The sequence below is a fragment of the Anabrus simplex genome, chromosome 2, assembly GCF_040414725.1.
Source record: "Anabrus simplex isolate iqAnaSimp1 chromosome 2, ASM4041472v1, whole genome shotgun sequence".
Taxonomy (NCBI): Eukaryota; Metazoa; Arthropoda; class Insecta; order Orthoptera; family Tettigoniidae; genus Anabrus; species Anabrus simplex.
Window position 1 is genome coordinate 384,709,458 of NC_090266.1, and position 27,020 is coordinate 384,736,477.

A 27,020-nucleotide genomic window follows, 5' to 3' on the forward strand; every position below is an offset into this window, starting at 1 on the left:
TATTATTATTATTATTATTATTATTATTATTATTATTATTATTATTATTATTAATGAAAACATATTAACTAACATAACACATTATCCTTTCAGTTCAGAAAAATAAATTCATATTAAATTTGAGTAAAGCCTGATACACAAGGAACAATATTATTCTACTTTCCTACAAATAAATTTCTTCTATTTATAGTGTATACTCAATATGAAAGTTACTTAACTATTTTAGAAGTCCCACATAATAATTTGATCACACGGACATCCTTTCAGTGTAAATGAAGTGCTTCAATTCAAGCTCTGTTTTGCATTCTAGATACACGTCCAGGTACATCTACTATGTTACGACTTATCTCACCTTAATAATGAGAGCCATTGGTGATGTGTGAAGCAGAAATTAATAGGTTTTCATTATAGTACAAAATATGTATTGAAAGTTAATATATTTTCCTGCATAGAATGAAGTGATTGGTACTAATTCTGCATAACATTACTTCGCTATTCAAAATGAATAATTTTTCATATACAGAATGTAAGGGAATGTTGTACCGCCATCATACAGGGTAATGGGAATGATATTTGCAAGGTATACATGAAAACTATATTGATTTTCGGACGTACTGTAGGTACGGTTATGGTACGTTGTAAGACACAATATTTTTATGCAAAGAAATGCAAGGGCAAGAACATGCACCGCAGTTCACTGGCTTGCTTCTATAATCTGCGAGTCACTCCTGTCGCAATGGCAAGTGACCTGTTGTAACAGCCAGAACACACCTGGACAAAGGTCAAACCAGCAGAACGAATCACATCAAGCACACGAACTGGTTATGTAACTTAATGTTTACAACCACTCACTGTCATAGACGCAGACTGATCAGTATTATGTTTGTTTGACGATCACCCGTATGCAGTGAGTACGTATGTGTTTACGAGCATTCGCCACGCGTGCGACGCAAAGCAAAACGGAAAACATTCAGTTTTATCTTTCTGGACAGTAACAGAACGTTGACAGCTGCATCATACTGTATCAAATACAATTGAGGAGTGGAAATGGAAAACGACCTAAGTGCCAGAAGATACCTAGTGGAGAAATACGGGCAAAAGGATTGCTTTCAAGAATATGGCACTTAAGTTGTTCTCCATTTCCCTCTGCTGGCACATGTGACGTTTTCCAGGTCGTTACGCAGCATAATAATGAATGACCTATCATTCTATTTTAGACCGTACTCAGTGCATTTGGGAACATTTTATTGAGTGGTATATGTATGTATTCATCACATTTTATCTCTCATACATTGTGATGTAAGCCTACATACTATCTAACGTGAAAAGGGTAAACAAATGACAAATTTCTAGTAATACATGTCAGAACGTCATTCGATAGTGATTGCGTGTCCTACAATATATTTAAGAAAACGAAGAAAATGTGGGGGCTTCCTCCACCGTCACAGCTTCCCCGTGTGCAGAAGCATCATCATATCAGTGCAGAGAAGAAGAAGGATCTGCTGGCTCATGCACGTTTCGTAACAGAAGGACACACTAAGTATCTTTCCTACACAGCATAGAACGTGTTAAAGAACACTGTAATCATCATTATGAAACGAAACATACAATACGTGCAGGATGTTTTATGAAGTGGGTAATATATGCATATGAGTGTTACACTGTACATGGTTATGAACACACGGTTTCTTCTCGACACAGCTGAGATAGTAATCTCTATCCTTTACATCTAAGTAGTCACAGAGCGCCAGCAGATCCGTCTTCTTCTCTGCACTGATATGATGATGCTTCTGCACACGGGGAAGCTGTGACGGTGGAGGAAGCCCCCACATTTTCTTCGTTTTCTTAAATATATTGTAGGACACTCAATCACTATCGAATGACGTTCTGACATGTATTACTTTAGGGTGTCGGCTTTACTGAGATGCAGCTTGGTAGTATTGATGTACTCGTTGGCGAGAGCTCCAAAGTCAACCAATCATCTTTACCCATTTTAACTATCTTCAACATTTTTTGTGGTCTTGAGGACTTAATAACGGCCTCTAGCTCATCTGGGATCATGGCTTTCATTACACGTTTCCTTTTCTCAATGAGACCTAAGTCTCTGTCACATGTCATGAATTTATGTCCAGACACTAAGAATTTTAAATCAGTAGTATCAAAATTGTCTTTAGCAACTAAATAAATGAGTGTCATTATCATTATCCTGTTTTGGTTTTGTGATGCGCAGTTGTCACACCATATAACAACGTTTCATTTGTTTGTATATCCGTATGTCATCACTTTGAATAAACTAGATGATACTTCATTACGCCCTCGACCATCACTCCCTTTATCCCACAAGCACATGGAACTGTCATTGGTGCCTGAATCATGTATACATTGATTATAGGAAGCTAGTTGTCGTGAGGGTCGGAACAAACAGAACCTGTCGCATATCCATACTCACTGTGGGTAACGAAGAATCACAGATATCACTTTTCATAAGTGTTTGTGTTTTCCGCTCGCTCTACATGTAGTTGTAGTTCACTGTTGGCCTTATGTCGTTCCGTGGCTTTCACAGCGTACGATGTAATGCGGTCCGAGCTGTGGCACTACACACATTGACGGCAGGACCTCCCTACGCACTTGCGTCACTCTCAGGTCACGGTCACTGGCACTAGTGTCTGCTCGAAATGCTAACGCTATCTGTGTACCGTGCTTGGAACGAATTTAAATGTTTGTGGTACATGAATCCTTTCCAGAAGGATCACCACAACACACAGACTCATGTCTTAACAAAAACCTCAAAATGACATTTGCGGGACTTACATCGTTTTCCATTTCCACTCCTCAATTACTATATAACCCTCACGTTTTTGGTATAACTTTATCTAACACAGAAATAATTGCTCATTCTGGATTCGGCCGGGGTTTTTAACCCTTCCTGACATCACAGGATTTTTCGGGTGAAAAATCGCGAAATGGGATTCAAACTTCAGCTAGAGGAGCTAAGCCAAGACGCTAATCATACCAAGACCTCTCCCCCACATTCGCTCAAATGTGAAATATATTATGCTACTTAATTTGAATGTGATGATTATTAGGGAATCTTGAGTTTAAGGCGCTATACCTCAAAATATCCCAAGATCTGAAGCTGGATAAGATTTCAGAGTTTTAGGGCGCTATGAGAATACTTTTAACTTTTTGCTTCCGTGAAGAATCATTGAACTTCTAACGGTAACTTTGCAGATGATATAACTTAAATGACCCGTCACAGATCCTCTTACAGTAAACATAGAGAAAGGATCATATGTCTAGTTCAGTTCTTTTTGTTGATTAATTCTCAAAGCCAGCCTAATGAGATATAATAGATACTGTCAACAGAAAACAACTTCCTCACAAACAAGTTTAAATATGCTACGAATTCTTTGTAATTTGTTGGATGGTTGGTACATTGTTCAATATTCAGTAGACCCCATCAGCATCAATAAAGTGAGCCAAACAAAGAAACGGACAATAGTTTTCTGGGTCGAATTTAACCTTCAGTGCTGACGTTTCTTGTTATTATTTTATTCTGTGACATCCCTGCACAATATTTTCAAGGATGATAAGTTTAGATTCCAGCCAGAAACACCATGCCATAGCCATTAGATTATTATGAAGGACTTTTGATCACCAATGGGGAAGAAATTCTTCATTGCTGAATTTCTGTAGTTTTCATTTTCTGCTTGAAGTGAGTGATAGAAATAAAGTTAACAGAAATGTTGCTGAGATAAAACGGCTTTGAAACTTACTAAAAGAGCTAGAGGAGCTAATATAATTTTGAAGTATCAACTCTTCAGTGACCAAATTACATAAATAGGTAATTAACTTCCTATCATCTAGAGAACCTAGGTTTGAATTCCAGCTCATGATGTAGCTACTGTGAATATGGTTTTTCACTGGGTTATCACTCTCTCTTTATGTAAATGCTGAGATGTAACTTATTAAATTACCGGAGAACATCAATAAAATATACTTGAAGATAAAAATAGTGAATGTTTTGGGGTCAAACAAAGGTAAACTGTCTCCAGAGTTTCATAGTTTCATGCCACGGTGTACGGGATTCCTAGTGCATGAGACCAAGCATATGACGACCAAATAGAGGTTCACTGTGACTTATACTGAAGAGGAAGAAAAGAACATCGTCCTCAATCAGTTGTAACAAATCTATACTTACAGACCATGCCACCAGGTTATGATATGGCTCTTACACACATAAACATGACCTAAGATTAATGAAATATTTGTCTACTATCTAGTCACAATGAACTCATTTATTTCAAGTGTAGTACGATCATGGTATAATATTCCAGTACTGATGATGGAAATGTTTGAATACTGAGATCACAGAATTCAGAACGGATTTGAACAAACCAAGGACATAACCACGGACTGAATGCTGTAGGCTATCATAAAATATTTGGATATTTGTGCGTAATTGTGGACACTAGTAAGCTGTAGTAATGTTGTTTATGCTAAATATATCATATTGCCACAAAATAATTTCTAAGGTTCATGAATTTGAAATTGTATTTTAGAGCAACCAATTATTTTTAAAGGCTTCAGAAGGCCTGCATATCTTTGTTCTCTAGTTTATCTGTTCTCCGCCGTTTTCTTATACACAACATTATATTCATTCATTGGTCATTGAGTGTTGTTGGGCAAATTTTCAGTCAAGTAATGAGGTGAGTTTAACTGTACAGCGTGAGTGGATAGAGGCTTGAACACCAGTCATTATAAACAACTTTCGAAATGAATACCATATAATTTATTCAGCATTTATCTAATTTTGTACCAAGGATGAAAATCTATATGTTCTATTAGTGTACAGAATTTAGAAGGTCTAGTATTTGCTTTGATGTATGAAAATATTATCAAATAAAGAGAGGGAAATTCTCACGAATTTCTACATGTACAATATACTCTTATAATTGGAGAAAATTCACTTATTTCAGAACTTCACAATAGACACGTTTGTTAATTTTGTGAAATTATTATGTCCAAACAGTAGGCAAGTTTTATAATTTTTCTATGTTTAAACTGTACTCATTTCCCCAGATAAGTTTATCCATTTAATGCAAGAAATTTTGATGTTCATCTTTTTCAATTTACTACCTCTAAACAAAACATTCATTGAATAGTTCAACGGTTGTTTACACAAATATCACTAAACTGCAGAACAAGGGCTTACTGCTTAAATGCCCTATCTCCAAAGCAATTAATATGCTATAGGTAAAATATATTTGGTAGAGTTGCTAACCATAAGAACAAGGTGTAATGGTTCGCAGAGTACGACTACACAGTATGTCTATTCAGAGTGGAATATTTGCAGTCCGAAAAGAATACTAAATTATGTTCAAGTTTATATGGAGTTATAGAATTTTATAACCTAAAGTAATAAATCACAGGTGTCATTAGTGAAGACTATTGAAAATTTCCTTATGAAAACTTTTTTCATGTTTCTAAACAGTATAGAAATCCGCATCAATAGATTACTCATTACTACTTTTAAAACAACAGAGAGTAGAGACTCAGCTTTTTCTTGTTTTCAACAACCACCTAATATGCTTTATTTGCTGGATGAAAATCACATTTGTGGCAACACTCGGTATTTAGCTCCTTCAGTGAGGTAATCAAATCTAGATTTCATATTGGAGTGAAAGAGGACAAACTCGTCATTTTGGCTGTGGCGTAGGCTGTTTGCCTATGAGATACTTTTATTTGTATCTGCAGCAATAAATTCCGTTAATCAAATTATTAAATTGTGAGCAGTTTAAATCGAGATGTATTTCCTTAACAAGGTTAGGAGGAAAGTGGAGTTACAGTAGTTGCGTATCGTATTAGACAAGCTAGTGACATGATGGACACACCATTCGAAAAAAAAAAAAAGCCAACAACACATATTTCTGTACAGTCGTATGAAAGAAAATGAAAATAGTCGAAGTGTGTATTTAGGACATTTCAGTATTGAGCCCTCAATATGATTTTGTGGATTTGTGTATATTTCCAAGCTTTCGAGATTACTGTTGTTTAGTAATTTGTAAACGAATGTGCATGATATTATTAATTGACTGTATAATCTGAGCGCCATAGCCTTGATTAGTATTAGATTACAGAGACTGGGAGTACCATTCTGTTCTTATTTCATAAGCAATAGGTAGTCCCTTCAGTTGACCTTACCTGTGACAAGTTTCATGATATTAGTAATTGACTGTATAATCTGAGCACCATAGCCTTGATTAGTATCAGATTACAGAGACTGGGAGTACCATTCTGTTCTTATTTCATAAGCAACAGGCAGTCCCTTCAGTTAATCTTACCTGTGACAAGTTTCATGATAGTGGTTGTCACCTCACTCACCTCCAGTTTCACAATGGCCTGAAAATTTGGTCTCAATAACATAGCCTGTATCACAAGCATCCTTCAGCATATGACACCAGGAATCGTATGTCAAATTATTGGTTCCGCAGATAGGCCCACCCATATCACGACGTGCAACAGCCTTAGGACAACGATAGCTGCATGTAACACAGCGAGGAGCGCCTGAGTGTGGCTCGATGAGACATGACTGACGCTCACGACACTGTACGCTACCACAAGTTGCTGCCTCTGTGAACATAACGAAAGGATAATCACACACATTTCTTCCACCACTAGTTTATCATACCTAGTAATTGAAAGGAAACAACATAGGGTTTAAATATACATGGGATTGCTAAATTAAACTGGTCAACTGCGATCTGCAAGAGTTATTTTAAAGAACGCGTGTAAATGAAATTGATAGGTATCCTGTAACCTACAAATGGTTTAAATCTCCAAAAATTAAATAAACCTGTATTTTTCCTCAGCTTTATGAATAGAACTGTCAATCGTTAAGTGCACAAATCACGCGTTTTCTAACTCGTGAGCGACTTTCTACATGGCATATGGCGATAAAATATTCACAACAACGTTACCACACGCCGCCATTGATATGTCGGTCCATTCACCGTACATTTTAGACACACCTTGTATATGTTTAATTACAGAAATTCATATTGTAGTTTGCCATTGAACTTACACTCTGTTAATGGGCCATTACGAAAGTCAAAACACATTAAAAAAGCCAAATCCAAACTCTTTCACTTGCCACACCACAAAACTGAAAGTTTCAACATTTCAATAATCGCCAAAATGCTGTTAATTGTCCGTGTTTGTTGTGCAGTTTGAATAAATTCAAATTGAAATAACAGCTGGTTCGCAAACGAGCCAATTAATTTTAAGATTCCGTATTACGATAGTTCGATAAAAAGACTCGTTTCCGAATCTTCGAAGCACAGTAATACAAAGAAATCCCATCAAAAGGAAAGAGTTTCGCTAGAAAGGCGAAATTCGGAGGCGTATTTGCACACCTGAAAGATGACGCCCATTCAAATTTGCGTGCTAATCGACGAAGAGTAGTGCTAGTAGCGCCAAAATGACCAAACAGAGCAAGTTTGATTAACATCCGCGCTGTACACTTCTTGAGCGCTAGTCATCATCCGGTGCTGACGTTGTGAAGTTGGCATGAGTAAACATGCCTTTAAGTTTTCGAAGAAGGTAGTATCAGCAGCTTACTGGGATTGAACGAGGCCATGCACTAGGGCTAAGAGAAGGTTGATATTCTTTCACAATACTGCAGAAAGACGTGGCAGGGATGTAGCCACAGTGCATCGGTGTTAGGAACAATGGTCAGGGGAAGGAACTGTCTCAAGAAGACCGTGGACCGGCCGCACATGGGCCACTACCGAGAGGGAAGACCACCGTATTCGCCGCATGGCTGTGGTGGATCGTACTGCATCTGCAGCAGCCTTTAGAGCTTAAATTGGCACCAGAGTAACACAGCGAACTGTAAAAAATCGATTACTTGAGGGACAACTCCGTGCCAGATGTCCTGTAGCGTTCATGCCAATATCTCCGAATCACTTTCATCTAAGACTTCAGTGGTGTCAAGCTAGAGGTCATTTGGAAGGCGGAATGGAGTATGTTGTGTTCTCAAATGAGAATTGTTTCTGTCTTGGTGCCAGTGATGGCCGTGGCTTGGTAAGAAGGAAGCCAGGTGAACGTTTGGAACCAACCTGTCTGCGGCGTTGGCACACTGGACCTACGTCAGTGGATTTGTACGTCAGACTGGTGACTGAACTGATCGTGCTGCCATTCATTCGCAGTATTCAATGGGGGTGTTTTTCGTCCTCATATTGCTGCTGTCACCAAACGTGCTCTACGGGGTGTCGACCAGTTGGCTTGCGAGATCACCAGACATTTCGCCCTTTGCACACGTATAGGACATTTGGGGCGACAAGTCCAGCGTCATCCAATACCAGAATTAACCGTTGCTGATTCGACTGACCAAATGCAACGGGTCTGGAATTGCATCCCTGAAAATAATATGTGGCACCTGTACGACACCATGTTACATGTCTTCTCGCGCATAGTTGAACCTGTGACCTGGAAAATTTAATCAAATAAATGTTACCTGGACAATTGCTTATCCTAAATTGCATTTTTCTAAACTGATGTCTCCTTGGTGCTGAGATTTCATTTTCCGCCAGTATATAAGAGACGTAATTTTGGTAAAATTTTAACGACCCGTTGCATGAAGTAAGAACCGGTATTTTGTTGTCAAATTTAATCATATCTGGAACATTTGTATGTTCTGAAATTCCCGAGAATTTCGGAACGTATAGTAGTCGTAAATGCACGTGAGAGAGATGATGCTGGATTGACGATACATGTGACTTGTGATGAGGGAGCAATAGTAAGGAGAGACAACGACATCACGTATTGATGTCTTCAATCCCAGTTCATCTGGCTCCATTTCTTTAAAGCCCCTGACAAGCTTCTCTCTGCTTCCTCTCTTCATCATCTGGACAGGCATCACATTCATCAGTGAAGTAACCGGAATTTCTTTGATTTTTTAATCACTTCTTGATACGGTACTGAACTCCTGGTTTAGGAGGCGATGGTTTTGAAGTTAGACGCTGAAAAGGAAATCATAATCATCATCATCCTCCTCATAACTTCCCGCCCTTGCTGTATATAATTCAATATAACATTTTCTATAAAAAGCGGTATACAGCAACGATAATACGCATATTTACCAATCTCCTACAGCATGTTAGTAATCTCTCTAATGAATTAAGAAAAATACCACAGGAAAAACCCAATTTGTAAGAAAAGTCTTCTGAAGTTATTTAAGGTTTATTTTTTATCGAAGCCATGCTGAGTTCAAAGTAATATTTTTGTTCACTTGATCACATACAGTAAGCATTAAGACTTGTACAGCAAAAGGGGATTGGTTTTAGATATAAAAGAAGATAAGAAAGAAAAATACTGCAGAATGATACTCCCAGTAGTTAATTTTCGCCGAAGAAGCATACCTCAAGATTTTGTTCAAATAACTTAAGTAGTAGGGAAAAAGGGGAAAATGTAAATGTGCATGAGCAATGAGATATGAACAACGTTAGCATTTGAAGGGTTGGATGTTTGGATTTGTTCTGAGTTTTACCTGATTTCAGGTGTATTTAGTGAAGTTTAGAATATTTTGAATTTTGGATTTTAGGAATTTTTTGGAATTTTTATTTGAAGGGCTGGATGTTTTGGAACTGGTAGCATTTGACGTAAAAACGTAAAGGGATGGACATCTAAACGTAAAAGTGAAAAATGTTGAATTTTTTACTTGTGACATGGAGCAGTGGTGTTTAAGTGTAAAATTGCGCTGGCGTTTAGTTGAATGTATGGAATTTGGTGACTTTTGGACGTTTGGGATTTGAAGCGACTGAATGATAATCTGGTATTCATATTCTGGTATATATTTTTGAACTGACGGTTAAAATACAGTTGGTCTGGCAGCTAGGATTCGAATCTGGTCTGAATCCAGTATAGTTTAGTCCAGAATCGAGCACCTTTTTCTCACAGTGTCTCTTGGTTAAGGTGTGGTTCATTTTTTAAATAATTTTCAAGTTCAGGAAATATATTGTGAGTTCCTCACGCTCGCAAACGTTTGCTTTCAAGAGCTTATTCCTCGAAAGACAACAAAACATCTCGATGGGGTATTCGAGAATTGTTTGTATCTACTGGTGTACTTGAGGGTTGCGGCTGCGAAGGCACTTGGGCCGTGCTGACAACACTCGTGCGTTATACCCAAAATATCAGGCATTTTGCGAATCTGGTTTGCTACTTTCCGTTCTCGACTAGTACAAAAAGTGGGTATTACTCCCGTAGTCTCATCAAAATCCATTTACCCATCGACGAGTGTCTCGTTAAACACTAGATATCATATCCACTGCCAACTCGATTTTGGTATCATTACATGTTCTTATAGCGTAACACACATCAGACACAGAGATTTTGTTCAATGTATCAGCTGTATTTGTCCAGAGCTTCTACATAATTTTTTGCTATTTATCACCTTAACCAACTTAATACGATTACACCACCGTAAAATAGGACTAGTTTTTGTTCAAATTTTAACCTCACTATGTGGAAATACAAACTTAAAGAAACTTATACGATATAATAATCACTACAGTCGAAACTGGGAGTTAGTTTGTTAATCTTTAGATCCCACGTAACTATCATGATCTGTTTGTAACTACCACTTCAGGAATAAATAAAAAATATAAAAAAGCGAGACCATCGCACACCTTAAAAGACTTAGACATTTCAACGAACTGCTCTTCTCTTTTAAGGTAATTCTGCACAGTATATAATCAGAACACGACAACCACCTTCTAGCAACATGAACAAATGCATAAAGGACGAGTACTTCAACAAAAAAGATCCACAAATTGCCTGATATTTTTGATGTAACACACGAGGTTTGTCAATATGGTACAAGTATCTTCGCAGCTGCAACCATCAAATATGCCAGCAGATACAAACAATTTTCGAATCCCCATCGAGATAGTTTTTACTTGTTGTCTTTCGGAGTATAAATTCTTGAAAGCAAACGTTTGCGAGCGTGCGGAACTGACAGCTATATTTCTTGACCCTGATAATTATTTAAATAATACACCCCACCCTTACCAAGAGCTACTGCGAGAAAGGGGTGTTCGATTCTGGACATTAACTATACTAGATTCAGCCTAGATTCGAATCCTAGCTGCCGGACCGACTGTATTTTAACCATCACATAAGAAAAACCGAACAGAATATGAATACCAGATTATCATTCAGTCGCTTCAAATGCCAAACGTCTAAAAATCATCGAATTCCAAACATCCAACCAAACGCCAACGCAGTTTTACATTAAAAACATCAAAAAATTAGTTAATTCTTACACTTTTACGCTTAAATTGTCATCCTTTTACGTTTTTACACAAAGTTCTACCAATTCCCAACCCAAGCCCTTCAAATACAAATTTCAAAAAATCCAAAATAAACAAATGTGAAAAATACCAAAATTCACTAAACAAACTTCATATCAGGTAAAACTTACAACAAATCCAAATATTCAACCCTTGAAATACTAAAAATTCCAGTCATTGCTCATGTGCATTTACAGTAGAGATCATAAACTTTTTTATGATTATTGCTTATCATGTTAATGTATGATTGACAGGTGATGGGACTTCTAACCATTAAATGATCAGAAGATTAGTTGCACTTGCTACTTGGAAATGAAGTAGCATACTGTATGTTAGTTTTTTGTTACCGGGTGAGTTGGCCGTGCGGTTAGGGGCGCGCAGCTATGAGCTTACATCCGGGAGATAGTGGGTTCGAACCCCACTGTCGGCAGCCCTGAAGATGGTTTTCCGTGGTTTCCCATTTTCATACCTGGCAAATGCTGGGGTTATACCTTAACTAAGGCCACGGCCGCTTCCTTCCCATTCCTAGGCCTTTCCTATCCCATTGTCGCCATAAGACCTATCTGTGTCGGTGCGACGTAAAGCAAATAGTAAAAAATCTTAGATTTGTTTCTTTGTTCTATTTGTCCAAAAGGCACAGCATTAGCTTGTGGAAATGAGAAATCACCGAAAATCATCTTCGAGCCCACTATCTTTCGAATGCAACCTCATAGTTCCATGACCAGAACCGCGTAACCAGCCCGCCCGGTCTGTTTGTTCTCTTGATTCTGGTTAGCAACTTATCTTGACATACATATGGATTTCCTTATTCAGTTATTTCCTGTGAATTTGTATGCTTATATGGCAACATAAAAACCTACTGAACAATAATAATAATAATAATAATAATAATAATAATAATAATAATAATAATAATAATTGTACCGGGTGTACACCTTCTTCGGCGAGTTAAACTGTGCGCCTTCTGTAGGGCTATCTGTTTCAACAAATTTGAACTGGTATACTACAAGATACTTTGGTCTTCAACAGTTAGATGTCTTTACCATCGGTTTAATTGATCCCTCTGGCGGGATAAACTCTAATTATTTCATAAAGGAATATTAATTTTCAATGTTTATTAACCTGGTTCTTAGGATTGTTTTTCTAATGTAGCGAATTTGTCAACACTCCAACTGGTTCCTCCTCGATTTTAATCGATCTGTCTGATTTTTAGATATATCTTCTTGAGCCAATTAAAACCGGAGGTGTGTATGGGAATCCAGCCTATCAGTACACTTCATATATATAGTTTACTCATCAGGGAGCAGGTTTCGATATGCATATTTTTTAATAATCACTGAATAGATTGGGAGTTTATAGAAAGACCAGAAGAGTTCATTTCAATTTTCTCTTACACTATTGATTATATGTAAAATCTGCAGACTATATGTGAAACGCCCCTTCATTTTAAATAATTTTTGTTAAGTACATAATTTTGCTTGCTCTTCAAATGGTATTCGGGAGATAGTGGGTTCGAACCCCACTTTTGGCAGCCCTGAAGATGGTTTTCCGTGGTTTCCCATTTTCACACCAGGCAAATGCTGGGGCTGTACCTTAATTAAGGCCACGGCCGCTTCCTTCCCACTCCTAGCCTTTCCCTGTCCCATCGTCGCCATAAGACCTATCTGTGTCGGTGCGACGTAAAGCAACTAGCAAAAAATAAAAAATAAAAGAAATAGCTCTTCAAATGACGGAAAAATCCCTATTTTCTATGGGCTTCATGCTCTGCAGCCAGTGACGGATACCCTCGCAGACGTGTAGTCTTTTGAAGGATCCATAACAGGAGAAAATCAGAGGATGCATCATATTTCTCTCGGCTTTAAAATTACCCTCACTTAATGTATCTGAACTCCGAGGTAACATGTGATAGAACTTTTCCCTTTGGTGTCTGTCTGTCTGTCTGTCTGTCTGGTTATCTATCTGTTTGTATATTCCCAAAAGTGGAAAACTGCTGGACTTATTTCAACTAAACTACGTATTTGGATTATACTCACTCAGGATTGTGCTATCAGGTGCATATGATGTCATAGTAATCACATGAATTTGGTATTAACAAAAAGATTATTTTCAAATATTTTCGTTGACATTAGGTCTATCAACAGACTTATTACGACATACGTTCAAGAACATCAGAGCGCCACGCCAGTAAAAAGAGATACAATATGCAACCAGAACCATTGAGAATTTCGCACAACTTCGGACCAGGAACTGTACCGTACAATAAATTCGGAAATCGTCATCATTCTCTCTCGACTTCATCCAGCTTCATTGTATTTCACGTTACTGCCATGAGTTTTCGTACGAAAATACCATTTTAACATGTCGCATTAAACGTGTGAACAGAGCCATGTTACTTCGCATAAATTCCTGAAGGTAATATGCATTTCACTGCAAATTCCCATCCGAAGAACGGGTAGTGCTTTTATAAGATTGGGTTGGCATCTGAGCCACATAAATGCCAATCTTGAATGTCTAACTCTGTTTCTAAAACAGTTCTTGAATGATACACGTAGCACACCAGAGTGTATTATATTAAAAGTAGCCACTATTACCGGAGAGTCCTTTTACATGAATGAATGAATGTGCTTTGTGATGAAGGTATGTTAATATCTTCGGTGATAACCAACCCCCCCCCCATCCCCAACGACTTTATTTTCCCGAAGCACATACTGCAGCCACAAACAAGAAAGAAAGGGGTTACTACAGATAGATGTCACCCTTCCAATGATCCAAGGTCCTGTGTGTCATTCTCTGCTTTTAGGTTTGGATGTCTGCGAAGAATAACTAATCTTCAAGGAATATTTGAAAATCTTTGGTTTCACAAATTAAGACGATGATTAAGACGATGCTGCTTTGATATCTCCTACATAAGCCACAAGACTTCTTAATATTGACAGGAAAAGTTTGCGGTAATGAACTACGTTCTCTGGAACGTGTTTCTAGAAATCATAGTATTTTCATGCTGAAGAACTCCATCCAGTTCCAAATGAGGTAGCCTGGGGTGGCCTTCACTGTCATTACCGACCGCACCTCATCCATTTTCCTAGAACCGATATGAACAGCATGATACCTGTCACGTTCTCATATTTCGCATTACACGTTAGCACAGTGTTTCTAGTTACCCGGACGAAAAGTGTAATCGTTATCACGTAATATATGTTTTCAAGTGATTGCAGTTAACTACTCCAGAAAGTTTATTTTATCCATCTCTGATTTACTGCAGTCCATTCCATACATCGCATCTCTATATGAACACGCTATACCACACAAAGCGATCTCAATATTCTCTACGATATATCGAAGTAAACTGAATAGCTTTCTTCTAACTGCTCCTGACCACTCCTTTGCTGTTTTGATTCTGCTGTAATTTGAGGTTTTTATTTTATACTGTAGTATTAAGGACACACATCAATCAAGTGAATAATGATGGCCGGGCTGAGTGGCTCAGACGGTTGAGGCGCTGGCCTTCTGACCCCAACTAGGCAGGTTCGTTCCCGGCTCAGTCCGCTGGTATTTGAAGATGGTCAGATACGTCAGTCTCGTGTCGATAGATTTACTGGCACGTAAAAGAGCTGCTGCGGGACAAAATTCCGGCACCTCGGCGTCTCCGGAAACCGGAAAACTAGTTAGTGGGACGTAAAGCCAATAACATTATTATTATTATTATTATTATTATCATCAATGATGTAATTACTCGGTATTGACCAGATAGAAATTAGAATGTACAAAATAAAAATAGTACACCCTCTTTCGTCTTAGCAGAAGGAGTAGTAGTTCATCGTGTCCTTGTTTGATGAGAAGACGTTAAAGATTCTATACGGTTGAGCAAGAACCTTACATTCAACTATGAAATTTTGCCTAATGTCGTACTATTGACATGAACATATTTCTTTCTGGGTAATTGTTATTCATCTGAAAAACATAGCTCGTTCAGAGAATGGTAGGAATATAGGCACACAAGTCGGACACGAGATTCTAAACGTTGCTTACATGGCAACTTCATTGGCACCGATCTGTCTCCTTCATTGTTCGTATTAGTTCAGCACTCGAAAGCTATATTGTTCATTAAGTACCTTGTATGAGAGTGCCAGCGTTTATCAAAATTTAAGGGAATTTCGGTCACTTTCTCGATACATTTGCAAATCGACTCTCGAGAGTCTATATTTAATCGTCCCCAACGTCTTTAATGGTGCAATGAGTGACTCAACATTGATTTTTTGGTAAGTGATGGCATAATCTTCAGCCGCCGACGACCCATAATTCGTGTACACTTAAAGACTGCTTCCCAGGCCTTATTTCAGCAAAATAGACCTGTATGCTAAGCGTAATTACAATATTTGGAGACGAAGCTATTCTTCCATAGCCTTCCAATTCCCCTGATTTACTACCTCTTAGAGGTGTATGTAATTCAGCAGTTACCAACTCAACACTTGACACCTAATGCCACTAGGAATGTTCACAGCTGTCAGGAGGTGTTTCCAGAATCTCGCATACAACCTCAAAATCCTAACTAAATTGGAGTTGTGGAGTTTTTATCGCAGACCAAAGTCAGCGCCATGAAGGGTTTATTTATCTTCATTTAATCTTTTTTCTTTCTTTAATAAAACTGGGGAGGCGGCCTCACCTGCTATGATGAGCAGGGGCCACGTAGGGGGATAGGAAGATTGGAAAAGATAGACAAGGAAGAGGGAAGGAAGCGGCCGTGGCCTTAAGTTAGGTACCATCCCGGTATTTGCCTGGAGGAGAAGTGGGAAACGACGGAAAACCACTTCGAGGATGGCTGAGGTGGGAATCGAATGCCCCTCTCTTCACTTGACCTCCCGAGGCTGAGTGGACCCCGTTCCAGCCGTCGCACAACTTTTCAAATTTCGTAGCAGAGCCGGGAATCGAACCCGTGCCTCCGAGGCTGGCAGCTAATCAAGCTAACCACTGCACCACAGAGATGGACATCTTAATTTAATATGAGATATTATTGAAATATTAAGGAACAAAGCATCAGAAAACTTTTATCCAGAAAGTTGTGATAATACATGTTCAGAAACACAAACGGGAATGCTATGCAATATGACGCAAATAGTGCTGTGAGAATATTTTTTCCAATAAAAGCGAACAGTATATTTCCAACAAACGAAAGAGGTTGATCAAAAAATTGCCTGGACATGTACCTCGTTCTCAGAGCTACCGACTTTCACTTCATGAACAGCATATTTAAATAAATATATGGAAGATTCACATCGACAGTTTTTCAACAGCTTTGCTGAGAAGTTTGAAACCAACAGCCTGTGTGGAAATTGAGTGCCAAGTAGTGATTGGATATTCGATTCATTTTACTGACTCGATTAATTTGATTACGTTCACGTTACTGAATCGATACAGTGATCCAATTCACGGCACATTAGAATCATCGTTCCTATTACATCTGTGTAGTGTCTACTGATAAGACAGCAACAACATTCAAAGCTTGCTGATGTCATCTGGTCTTCATTCTATGAACTGCTTTCTTATGCGTCATCTAGCTTTCAGATTCAGGTTTCTCCTGGCAGCTACCTCCTCGCATCAAATTTTGATGTTACAAAGCCTTCCTCCCACAGTGGCAACTCCATTAAATAAGTATATAGAATTAGATGAAATGAATACATGTACGCACAATCATCAGTGATGTGCATTTAGAGCTGTCGCGTAGGTGAGAGTTTCCCTATCAATTGTTTGCCCAGTCTTTTCTTAAATGATTGCAAAGGACATGGACATTTCATTGTATTCACGGTAACTACACAATACCAAAAAAGTTAAATATAAAATGCAGGGAAAAAATAGGCACATGTGCGGTACTATACATGCTCGTTATATTACAGTACAAAGCTTATGTAGTTAATACTAATAATAATAATAATAATAATAATAATAATAATAATAATAATAATAATAATAATAATAATAATAATAATAATAAGACGAAGAAGAAGAAGAAGAGAAACTGACATCACTCAAATTTTATACACTAACTTATGTTTCTTCCTGAGTTCTCTGAAAGTCACAACTCTATTATTTACGGTATACATAATTATATGTAAAATACCTGTGTTCGCAATGAGTAACCTACATATTAAATATAAATCAAATAAGTAGATTTACCTCGCACCGACACAGACAGGCCTTACAGCGACGAAGGGCTTGGATTGGAAATTAAGTGGCCGTGGCCTTAATTAAGGTACAGGCATTTGCCTGGTGTGAAAGTAGGAAACCACGGAAAACCACCTTAACGACTGCCGACGGTAGGTTGCGAACCCACCACCCCCCGAATGCAAGCTCATATCTACGCGACCCTAACCGCATGGCCAACTCGCTCGGTCATCTTTGAAAATGTGTCTCTTTCTATCAGTAGAGGATTTTTTTAAATCATCATATTTTGTATAGGCTACCCGAGATGCAGAGTAGCCCTGTAGTTTTCTGATTCAGCATCCTTTTATTTAAGTTCTTGCTTCTGTCGACTCACTTACCCACTGTCCACGTACACCGGTGATCTCGTGATTCGATTATTGAAGTTCTGCGCAATGATGTGACATACGAACTGAGAAAATACTGAGCGGTTCTTCCCAATTTAAAACAGACAATTTCGAGTGGTCACGAGCATGACTGACAGTCATACGGTAGGCTAGAGAGTTGACTTGAATTAACTGTTGAATGCCAACTAAGTTATAGTACTGATTCATTAAACTAATAAATAGAAGAACCTAATAGGCTATTTACTAGCCAGTTACTTTGGAATTATATTTTGACTTTTTTAACACTGCAAATATATTCATATATTATTTAAACCTCACTGTATGAAGAGGACAGTGAATGCAAATAGGTATTATTTTCAAATGAGCTGAGAGCGAGAGCCCGTCTTAGCGTACGAATCTTTCAGTGTGTCATGGCTCTGTATGTCTCGCAGCTGCGGAAATTCGGCTCCCCGCCAATGTCCACTGTGCCAATATGAACCGTGTGTGTCTTGTGTCTCACTGAGCCGTGATTGCGTACGATACTTTCAGTGTGCTATGGCTCTGTATGTCTCACCCGCAGCGAAGTTCGGCTCCCCACCGAGACACGACAGTTTCCAATCACATGAAGTATTAAAAAATCTCGTGCACGTATAAAATTAATAAAGAAAGAATGCAAGTGGGTAGATATGAATTGTGAATGACGATATTAAGGTATAATAGAAATGCTTTAATAGTTTTAAATGCTCTTATTTGGTGACCTAAAGTGTCATTAATTAATTTGGAATGCTCTTACCTAATTATAGAAACTCTTCAAATCAAATCAAAATCTCTTTATTTGCAAATGAGGTGTCTACCTCGGTGGCAAATGGTACACTAAAATACATTATTGTCAAGCACTAAATTTTAAATTAACAAGCTACGAAGAAAATTTTCCTAGAATACAATATTTTACAATTTACGCTAATAATTTGTTCTATTAAACACACACATCATCCTTAATAAATTTATATTGTTTACAAAATTCTACTTATAACATCTTACAAACATAGTCAACTCATATACAGTATGTGAAATTACTTCTAATAATAATATACAACTGGTATAAGATTAACATTAACATTGAATTTATTTACATATTTATATTTTACCCACTTTGGAACCTAAGTAGCATAACGACCTGCTGCGTCTTAACCAGAGCCCCTTTTGCCACCACTTTTCAGAGTTCCTGAAGGGCCTTCACAGCTACCTTAGTGGTCCCAGGGCCCTCGAAGTCCCCACTGTACTTCACCCCTACAGGCAGTCCCCTACTTGGGCTGTCCAAACTCCATAGACCAGGGGATGGAATTAATTTAATCACACACATTTTTTATTTACAATATCCTGCACTGGTCGAATGCCATCTAACATTTCATTTATTTTCTCTGTTGTTGTTTATTCTCTTCTTGAATATCTGTACAGATTTTGGAAAAGGATCAAACACTACCCCTGGTAAACTCTTCCACTCCTTCATGCCCTTCCCAATGAATGAAAATTTACCCCAATCGCTTCTGCTAAAATTCCTTCTAATTTTGTACTTGTGGTCAGTTCTACCAATATAATTATTTTCCAACTGAAGCCTCTCACGGATATCTCTCCATGCTTCTTCTCCTGTATAGGCTCTATATAATCCTATAAGTCTAGTTTTCTCCCATCTCTTACTTCAAGTTTCCCAACCAAGTTCCTTTAACATTTCTGATACACTACTCTTTCTCCTGAAATCCCCTGTTACAAACCTTGCTGCTTTCCTCTGCACACCACCTAGTTCTTTTATTAGGTATTCTTGGTGAGGATCCCAAACACTGTTTGCATATTCCAATAATGGACGAACCATACTTAAGTAACTTTTTTCTTTTAATTCTTTGTTGCATTCTTTAAGTAGCCTCATTATGACATGTAACGACCTGTATGCTTTCCCAACAATGTCATCAACATGACCCTTCCAGTGCAAATTACTTTCAAATCTCACACTTAAGTATTTGCACTTGCCATCTTTAGGGATAACTACCTCATCCAAAGTATATTCAAATTCAGTTTTAAAACTCCTGTTTGTAAATGTTGTAACAGTTGATTTACCTCCATTGATCTTCATATTATTTTCTTCAACCCATTCTTGGATACTCTCAAGGTCCCTTTGTAATTCTGAGCAATCCTCAATGTTATTTATTTCCCTATAAACAATTATGTCATCTGCATACAATCTTATTTTCGATGTTATATTGTTCCCTAAATCATTTGCGTATATTAAGAAAAGTAACGGACCGATTATACTACCCTGTGCAATTCCCTTCCAAACTTTCTCTTCCTGTGATATATTATTTCCTACTTTGACTTTCTGAACCCTTGAATTTACGCTTACGTCCAATCCTATTCCCTCCAATTTCTTTAATAATATTCCATGTTCCACTCTATCAAAGGCTTTGGAAAGATCTATGGCTATGCAATCTAACTGGCCTCCTGAATCCAACTGATCTGATATGTCCTGCTGAAATCCAACCAGTTGTGCCTCGCAAGAAAATTTCTTTCTAAATCCATACTGGCTCCTCATGAACCAATTTTTATCATCACATATCCCTCTGATGTACTTTGCTATTAAACTCTCCAGTATTTTACAAACTATACTGGTCAGGCTGATTGGTCTGTAGTTCTGTGGTTTCCTTTTATCACCCTTTCCTTTATAAATTGGTATTATTATAGATTCCTTCCATTCCTTTTGTATTACACTATTATTTATGACATAGTCGAAGAGAAATTTTAAATAAGGCACTATATACCACCCCACTGTCTTTAATACCTCCCCAGTAATTTGATCACTTCCTGCTGCTTTTTCTTGCTGAAGCAGTTGGATTTCTCTGAAAATATCTTCATTTGTGAATGAGAAGCTTCTTGTTTCCCTATGTGTCTCTCCCTCTCTATCTTCTGTTATGGTTTCCAAGTCCTGACAACCTTCTACTGAATCTCTGAATTCCCTACTAAAGAGGTTTGCTTTCTCAGTATCTGTTAAATACTGCTCACCCCCTTCTCCCACCATTGTAGGAATTTGGATTCCTTTTCCTTTTTGATTCCTAATATATGAATACAGCTTTTTCCATTTCCCTTCGTGGTCATTACCCTCTTGAAGAATGCCATTCATATAATTCTCTTTTGCTTCCTTTTTCACTCTATTCAGTTCCCTCATTAGCTGTTTTCTAGTTTCTCTATTCTCCCTACCCTCTTTGATTTTCCTGTTTACTATTCTACATTTTCTTTTTAATTTTCTTATTTCCCTTGTATAATAAACGGGGTCTGAGGTCATTTTACCCTTCTTAACAGGTACAAATCTCTTCTCTCCTTCCCAAATGATTCCTTTAAATTTAGCCCAAAGTGTATCCACATTACTCCCTTCACTTATCCAACAACTGAATTGTGATTTAAGGTAAGTCCCAAATTCATCAACTTTAGTTTTTCTGTACAATTTCTTGTCTTGTGTGACCCTCTTATTAAGCCTTTTTGGTACCAGTCCTACATGCATTATTACAGCCTTATGGTAACCTATTCCTTCAATTACCTCAGTTTTATCAACAATTTCCCATGGTTTAACCAAGAATACATTTAGTAAGTTATTGAGATGAGTCGGTTCTTGTACTACTTGTGTAAATCCTCCCTCCCAAATTAACTTATTTGCCAGTTTCTGTTCATGGGCTTCACTTGCAGCTCCATTCCATTCAACTTCAGTCAAGTTTAAATCTCCCCCAATTATTACCATATCATTATTATTGTTTTTATGAGTATAATCTATTATTTTCTCAAATATTTCCATGTCTCTTTCCTCTCTTCCAGGCCTGTATGTTCCTATAATTCCCACCTCCTTCATATTATGACAAACTAATTTTATCCCTAATATTTCATCCCTTTCATCGGTAAACCATTCATGTGAACAATAAGTTTCCTTCACCAGAATAAACACCCCCCCTCCCTTTTTATCTCCTCGGTCTCTACGATAGACTGTGTACCCTTCTGGAAATACTTCTCTATTACCCACCCCTTCTCTCAACCACGGTTCCACTCCTGTCACCACATCAGTCTCATAAGATTCCATCAATGTACCGAATTTTAATTGTTTATTTACTATTAATTGTTTATTTACTACTCTTATAACATGTGTAATTAAAGCACGACAAATAGAAGTTTCGGAGTTATAGGTCGTGGGCTGTTATTTTATATACCTTTATTACAATTTGTTTACGTCGTACCGACACAGATAGGTCTTATGGCGACGATGGGATAGGAAAGGGTCTAGAGTGGGAAGGAAGTGACCGTGGGTAACCACGGAAATCTATATTCAGGGCTGCCGACTGTGGGGTTCGGACCTACTATCTCCCGAAAACAGGCTGTTATAATATTTAATTTTCATTCCTCTTGATAGTGTTCATATCTCTTGCTGTGGATTTCTCTGCAGTGGTTGACGGGCGACATGTTGAGGAGCAGATGGCAGGTCTGCTTCTTGTTTTGTCCTGTTTGTTGAAATTGAAGAAATCTACATGTTTGATGTCACACAAATGTGCTAATCCATTATCTATGGAATGTGTATTTATTGAAGGGGTAGAGGTTCCCCTATGCGTGGTGGCTGTGAGGGGAGACAGTGGTTGCCTTTCTTCTCGTTTTTCTCATTTAAAATAATGCATGGACAAACGTAGCCAAGAGGTTAGAGAGAGTAGTAAACCACATATCATGCAAAAGAAACTCAAACATTTTTATCAACGGAAGGTCCAACTCCATGGCTAAGTGATTAGCATTCTGGCCTTTGGTTCAAGGGGAACCGCGTTCGATTACCGAATTTACCGGGCATTTTATCTTTCATTAGTTAATTCTTATGGCTTTGGGGGCTGTGTGTTTGTGCCGTCTTCAGCATTGGAATTCGTCTAAGGTAGGGCCCCATCCTCATGGACGCGCAGATCGCAGCCTCAGCAAGACAGACCGGCACTAGACCTCTCCGGAGGCCACACGCCACTTAAAAAAATATACACCGACACAGATAGGTCTTATGGGCACGCCGTTATTATTATCAAGGGGCTGTCTGGCCGAGGCGGTAAAGGCGTCCTCGGTTCACCCGGAAGGACGTGGGTTCGATTCCCTGTCAGGACATCGAAACGTTTAAGAAACGTGATTTCCACTTCCGGAGGTGCACATGGCCCTGAGGTTCACTCAGCCTACACCCAAAATGAGTGCCAGGTTAATTCCTGCGGCAAAGGCGGCCGGGCGTACAGCTAACCAATCTACCCCACCAAGTGCCGAAGTTACGGACAGTGGAAGCCTTTACCTTCCACCTCTCCAAAGATGACTTTTCTTTGCTTTTATTACTATTACCAACAAAGGAAACCGGTGTAGAACGAACAATTTCTCTGGTCTAATGAAAAACAAACACATAATACAGCCAGGTTTTAACATATAATTTGTTCTGTATGTGTGTGTCGTAACCAATCTAACTAATGTGAAGGAAAACGCCAACAAACGAATTGCTGTCCATACTTTGACTTAAGTTTCAATGTTACGTATTGCGCATCTGTAATGTGGTCGGTAAGTGAGAATGCGGGTATCATTAGCATTGCACGAAAGATCTAGCAGGTGTGTTCACGCCAGAAAGATTCAAGCCTCAGGCCACAACAAGCTGGACTAGCTAGCTAAGGTCGTGGGAGGAACATCGAACCTGGCCTGCCTGCCTGTCTGCCTGTCTGTCTATCTGTCAGCATTCACCCTCAAGGTGGCAATCAGCCAACCACTCCAGTCATTTCGCGAATATAAGGTTAAAATAAGCTTCAAGCTTCTAAAAGTGATTTGCAAGAGAATTTCATAGATTATTACTGATGAAGTTAGGAAACGTTATTCCGTGTTCTTATAGTTTGCTGTCGAAGGTTAAGTTATAAAAATTCTACCTTTTCTTGCTGAATTATATCACTGCTATTAACGTTGCAGTTTATACAGAATGCCCACCAATGTATGTCCTCAACGCCATCTCCCATCAGGTAACAGGTCCGAATGTGTTGCTCCTTGGTTAGCGTCACGGACTTCAAGTCTCGAGGACCTGGGTTCCATTCCCGGCAGGGACGTGGGATTTCAATCGTAAACGCATATTCTTAAAACTCGGGGACTGGGCGTATGTGCTGACCTAAACATGCCCTCAAATACCACACCACACCACACCACACCACACCACACCACACCACACCACACCACACCACACCACACCACACCACACCACACCACACCACACCACACCACACCACACCACACCACACCACACCACACCACACCACACCACACCACACCACACCACACCACACCACACCACACCACACCATCCTCCATCACACTACACATGCGGATTCCTACACAAGGCAGGCGTCACACACTCTGACTTACAAGACGAGGAAATGTTTTGAAGGTGCTCAAATGCGCGAGCTTCGTGCTGATGGATTTATCGGCATTTAAATAACTCCTGTGGGACAAAATTCACACAGCAGTAATACTATTTAATAGCATGTGGCCTCCGAAGAGGCCTGGTGAAGGTCTTTCGAACAGAAGCCTAATAGGCGACCTGCGCGTCTGTGAGAATGGTGCCCTACCTATAACGAATTCTAATGCTGAAGACGGCACACACACCCAACCCCCGAGCCATAGAAATTAACCAGTGAAGGTTAAAATCCCCAACCCCGCCGGGAATCGAACCCGGGACCCTTTTACCAAACGCCAGCACGCTAACCATTTAGCCATCGAGCCGAACGTCACACCAGTTAATTGCTACGTCTGTATCTTAATTAAAACTACGAGCTACCTTCCCAGTATTGGCCTCCTCCTTTCCACCGTAGCCGAAAATCTTCAAATATTAGTGCGTCGTTAAACAGGCAGTCCGCCACTGTGGTGTAGTGTTTAGTGTGATTAGCTGCCACCCCCTGAGGCCCGGGTTCGATTCCCGGCTCTGCCACGAAATTTGAAAAGTGGCACGAGGGCTGGAACGGGGTCTACTCAGCCTCGAGAGGTCAACTGAGTAGAGGTGGGTTCGATTCCCATCTCAGCCATCCTGGAAGTGGTTTTCCGTGGTTTCCCACTTCTCCTGCAGGCAAATACCGGGATGGTACGTAACTTAGACCATGGCCGCTTCCTTCCCTCTTCCTTGTCTTTCCCTTCCAAACTTCCCATAACCCCCCCCCCCCCAAGCCCCTGTAGCAGGTGAGGCCGCCTGGGCGAGGTACTGGTCATCCTCGCCATTTGTATCCCCAACCCAGAGTCTGAAGTTCCAGAACACTGCCCTTGAGGCGGTAGAGGTGGGATTCCTCGCTGAGTCCGAGGGAAAAACCGACCCTTGAAGGTAAGCAGATAAAGAAGAAGAAAAAGTTGAACAGGCAACACGAATATACGGCGCTTTAAATTTTAGAAAACTTCGTAAGTGGAAAATTCTGATTATTAAAAGGTTTCTGACATTCTGAAGAGAGAGTCGTGGATAAAAGGAATATTTCAATTCATGTGCTGGGTCCCTGAAAATTGTGTTCTTACAAAGAACTAAAGGTAGGATTGGAACGTAACTTCTTATCTTATTAATAAGACTCTGTTATACTTGGAATCCGTACTACAGAGCCATGTCTTTTTATTTTTCTATTTCTCTTGCATGGACTGAGATTCAAATTTTGACATATTCGATGAAAACAAGCGAATACAACGTGTATTACATAACAATAAACCTGGTTGTGTATAATAATAATAATAATAATAATAATAATAATAATAATAATAATAATAATAATAATAATAATAATAATAATAATAATAATAATAATAATAATCAAATTTTTATAATTAATTAGAAGAATTCGTACGCTTTGCTGCACATACAAATCTCAATGTGTTTAAAGAGAAAAGTTCAACGATAAACGCGTATGACCAAAGGTTAAGACGTTATTACATAATAATAATAATAATAATAATAATAATAATAATAATAATAATAATAATAATAATAATAATAATAATAATATCCCACCGGGACAAACTCATGACCGACTACTGTTCCGTCAAGCCATCCGACGCGGAGTTTTCCCAACGTCCCTTACAAGTAAGAAGACTACAGGAACTAAGTGGACCGAGGAGAGAAAGCTGGCTCATAGTCAGCAAATGAAGGAGTATTGGAAGAAGAAGAAAGCAACAACTTTACCCAAGAGTAGATACGAGCCCCGTGGTCCTCAGTAGGCCCAAACGACAAAGAATAATAATAATAATAATAATAATAATAATAATAATAATAATAATAATAATAATAATAATAATAATAATAATAAATAGGTGAGCCAAGTCCACCACGTTCTTCAAATTGTATAATATTATGTCTAAAAAGAAGCATTAGTCATGTCGTCTGGCCTGGCCTTGAGGACTTTCGCTATATCTCCCGTCTGCTTACCCACATTTGTCACGTTGGCAAGCCTTGCGCGTTCCCCACTGCAAGCGTACCCAGAAGGTTTCAGTTCTCTGACGATACTTGCGTGTGGTGGTTACAGACCTCCGGTAATGCGTGCATATTAAGTTCATTATTACCCACTAGACGATGAAGTAAAACAATCAATATGCACATTATACTGTAGAAAAATTGCCAGGAGCTATAGTTTCAACAGATCAGGCAGAATCTCAAACGTGTGATGAAGCCTAAAATACAAAAACATCAGTTTGTAGTATTGGAGCAAATATCTGCGACTAAGTGGCACCTTCGAGTCTCCTCCTTCAGAATTGACCTTAAAACCAGGATGCATACTGATACTGTTGAGAAATTTATATATCGCGGCCGACTTTACATAGGTATTGAAGAATTGTAAGAAGAATTGATGTAAAAATATTGCATTGCGAAACCGTGACTAGTGTTAAGAAAAGGGATATTGAACGCATTGTACGAATCGCGTTAGAAATGGGAGGAGTTATAAATACTATGGATTTTTTAAAATAATTAAGACTATGCTGTTCCCAGGGCGGTTGCTTTTGTGACGACAGTCAGGAAATCATAAGATGAAACTTTCGATTTAAGAGAACAATTGTTTACTGTGCTATCCGGGTAAAAGTGTAGAATACAAGTTAGGTCCTATAGGAAAAAATA

The 27,020-nt window shown here is 38.7% G+C and overlaps 1 protein-coding gene across 2 annotated transcripts in view; it reads right to left on the reverse strand.

Moving 5' to 3' along the window:
* Fs (Follistatin) overlaps positions 1-27,020 on the reverse strand; it is an 859,985-nt gene that overhangs the window by 156,003 nt on the left and 676,962 nt on the right. For both annotated transcript variants that reach the window (XM_067140803.2, XM_067140804.2), the window contains one exon: positions 6,385-6,633. In XM_067140803.2, coding sequence (XP_066996904.1) covers positions 6,385-6,633 — 249 coding nt within the window. The remainder of the gene's footprint in view (positions 1-6,384; positions 6,634-27,020) is intronic.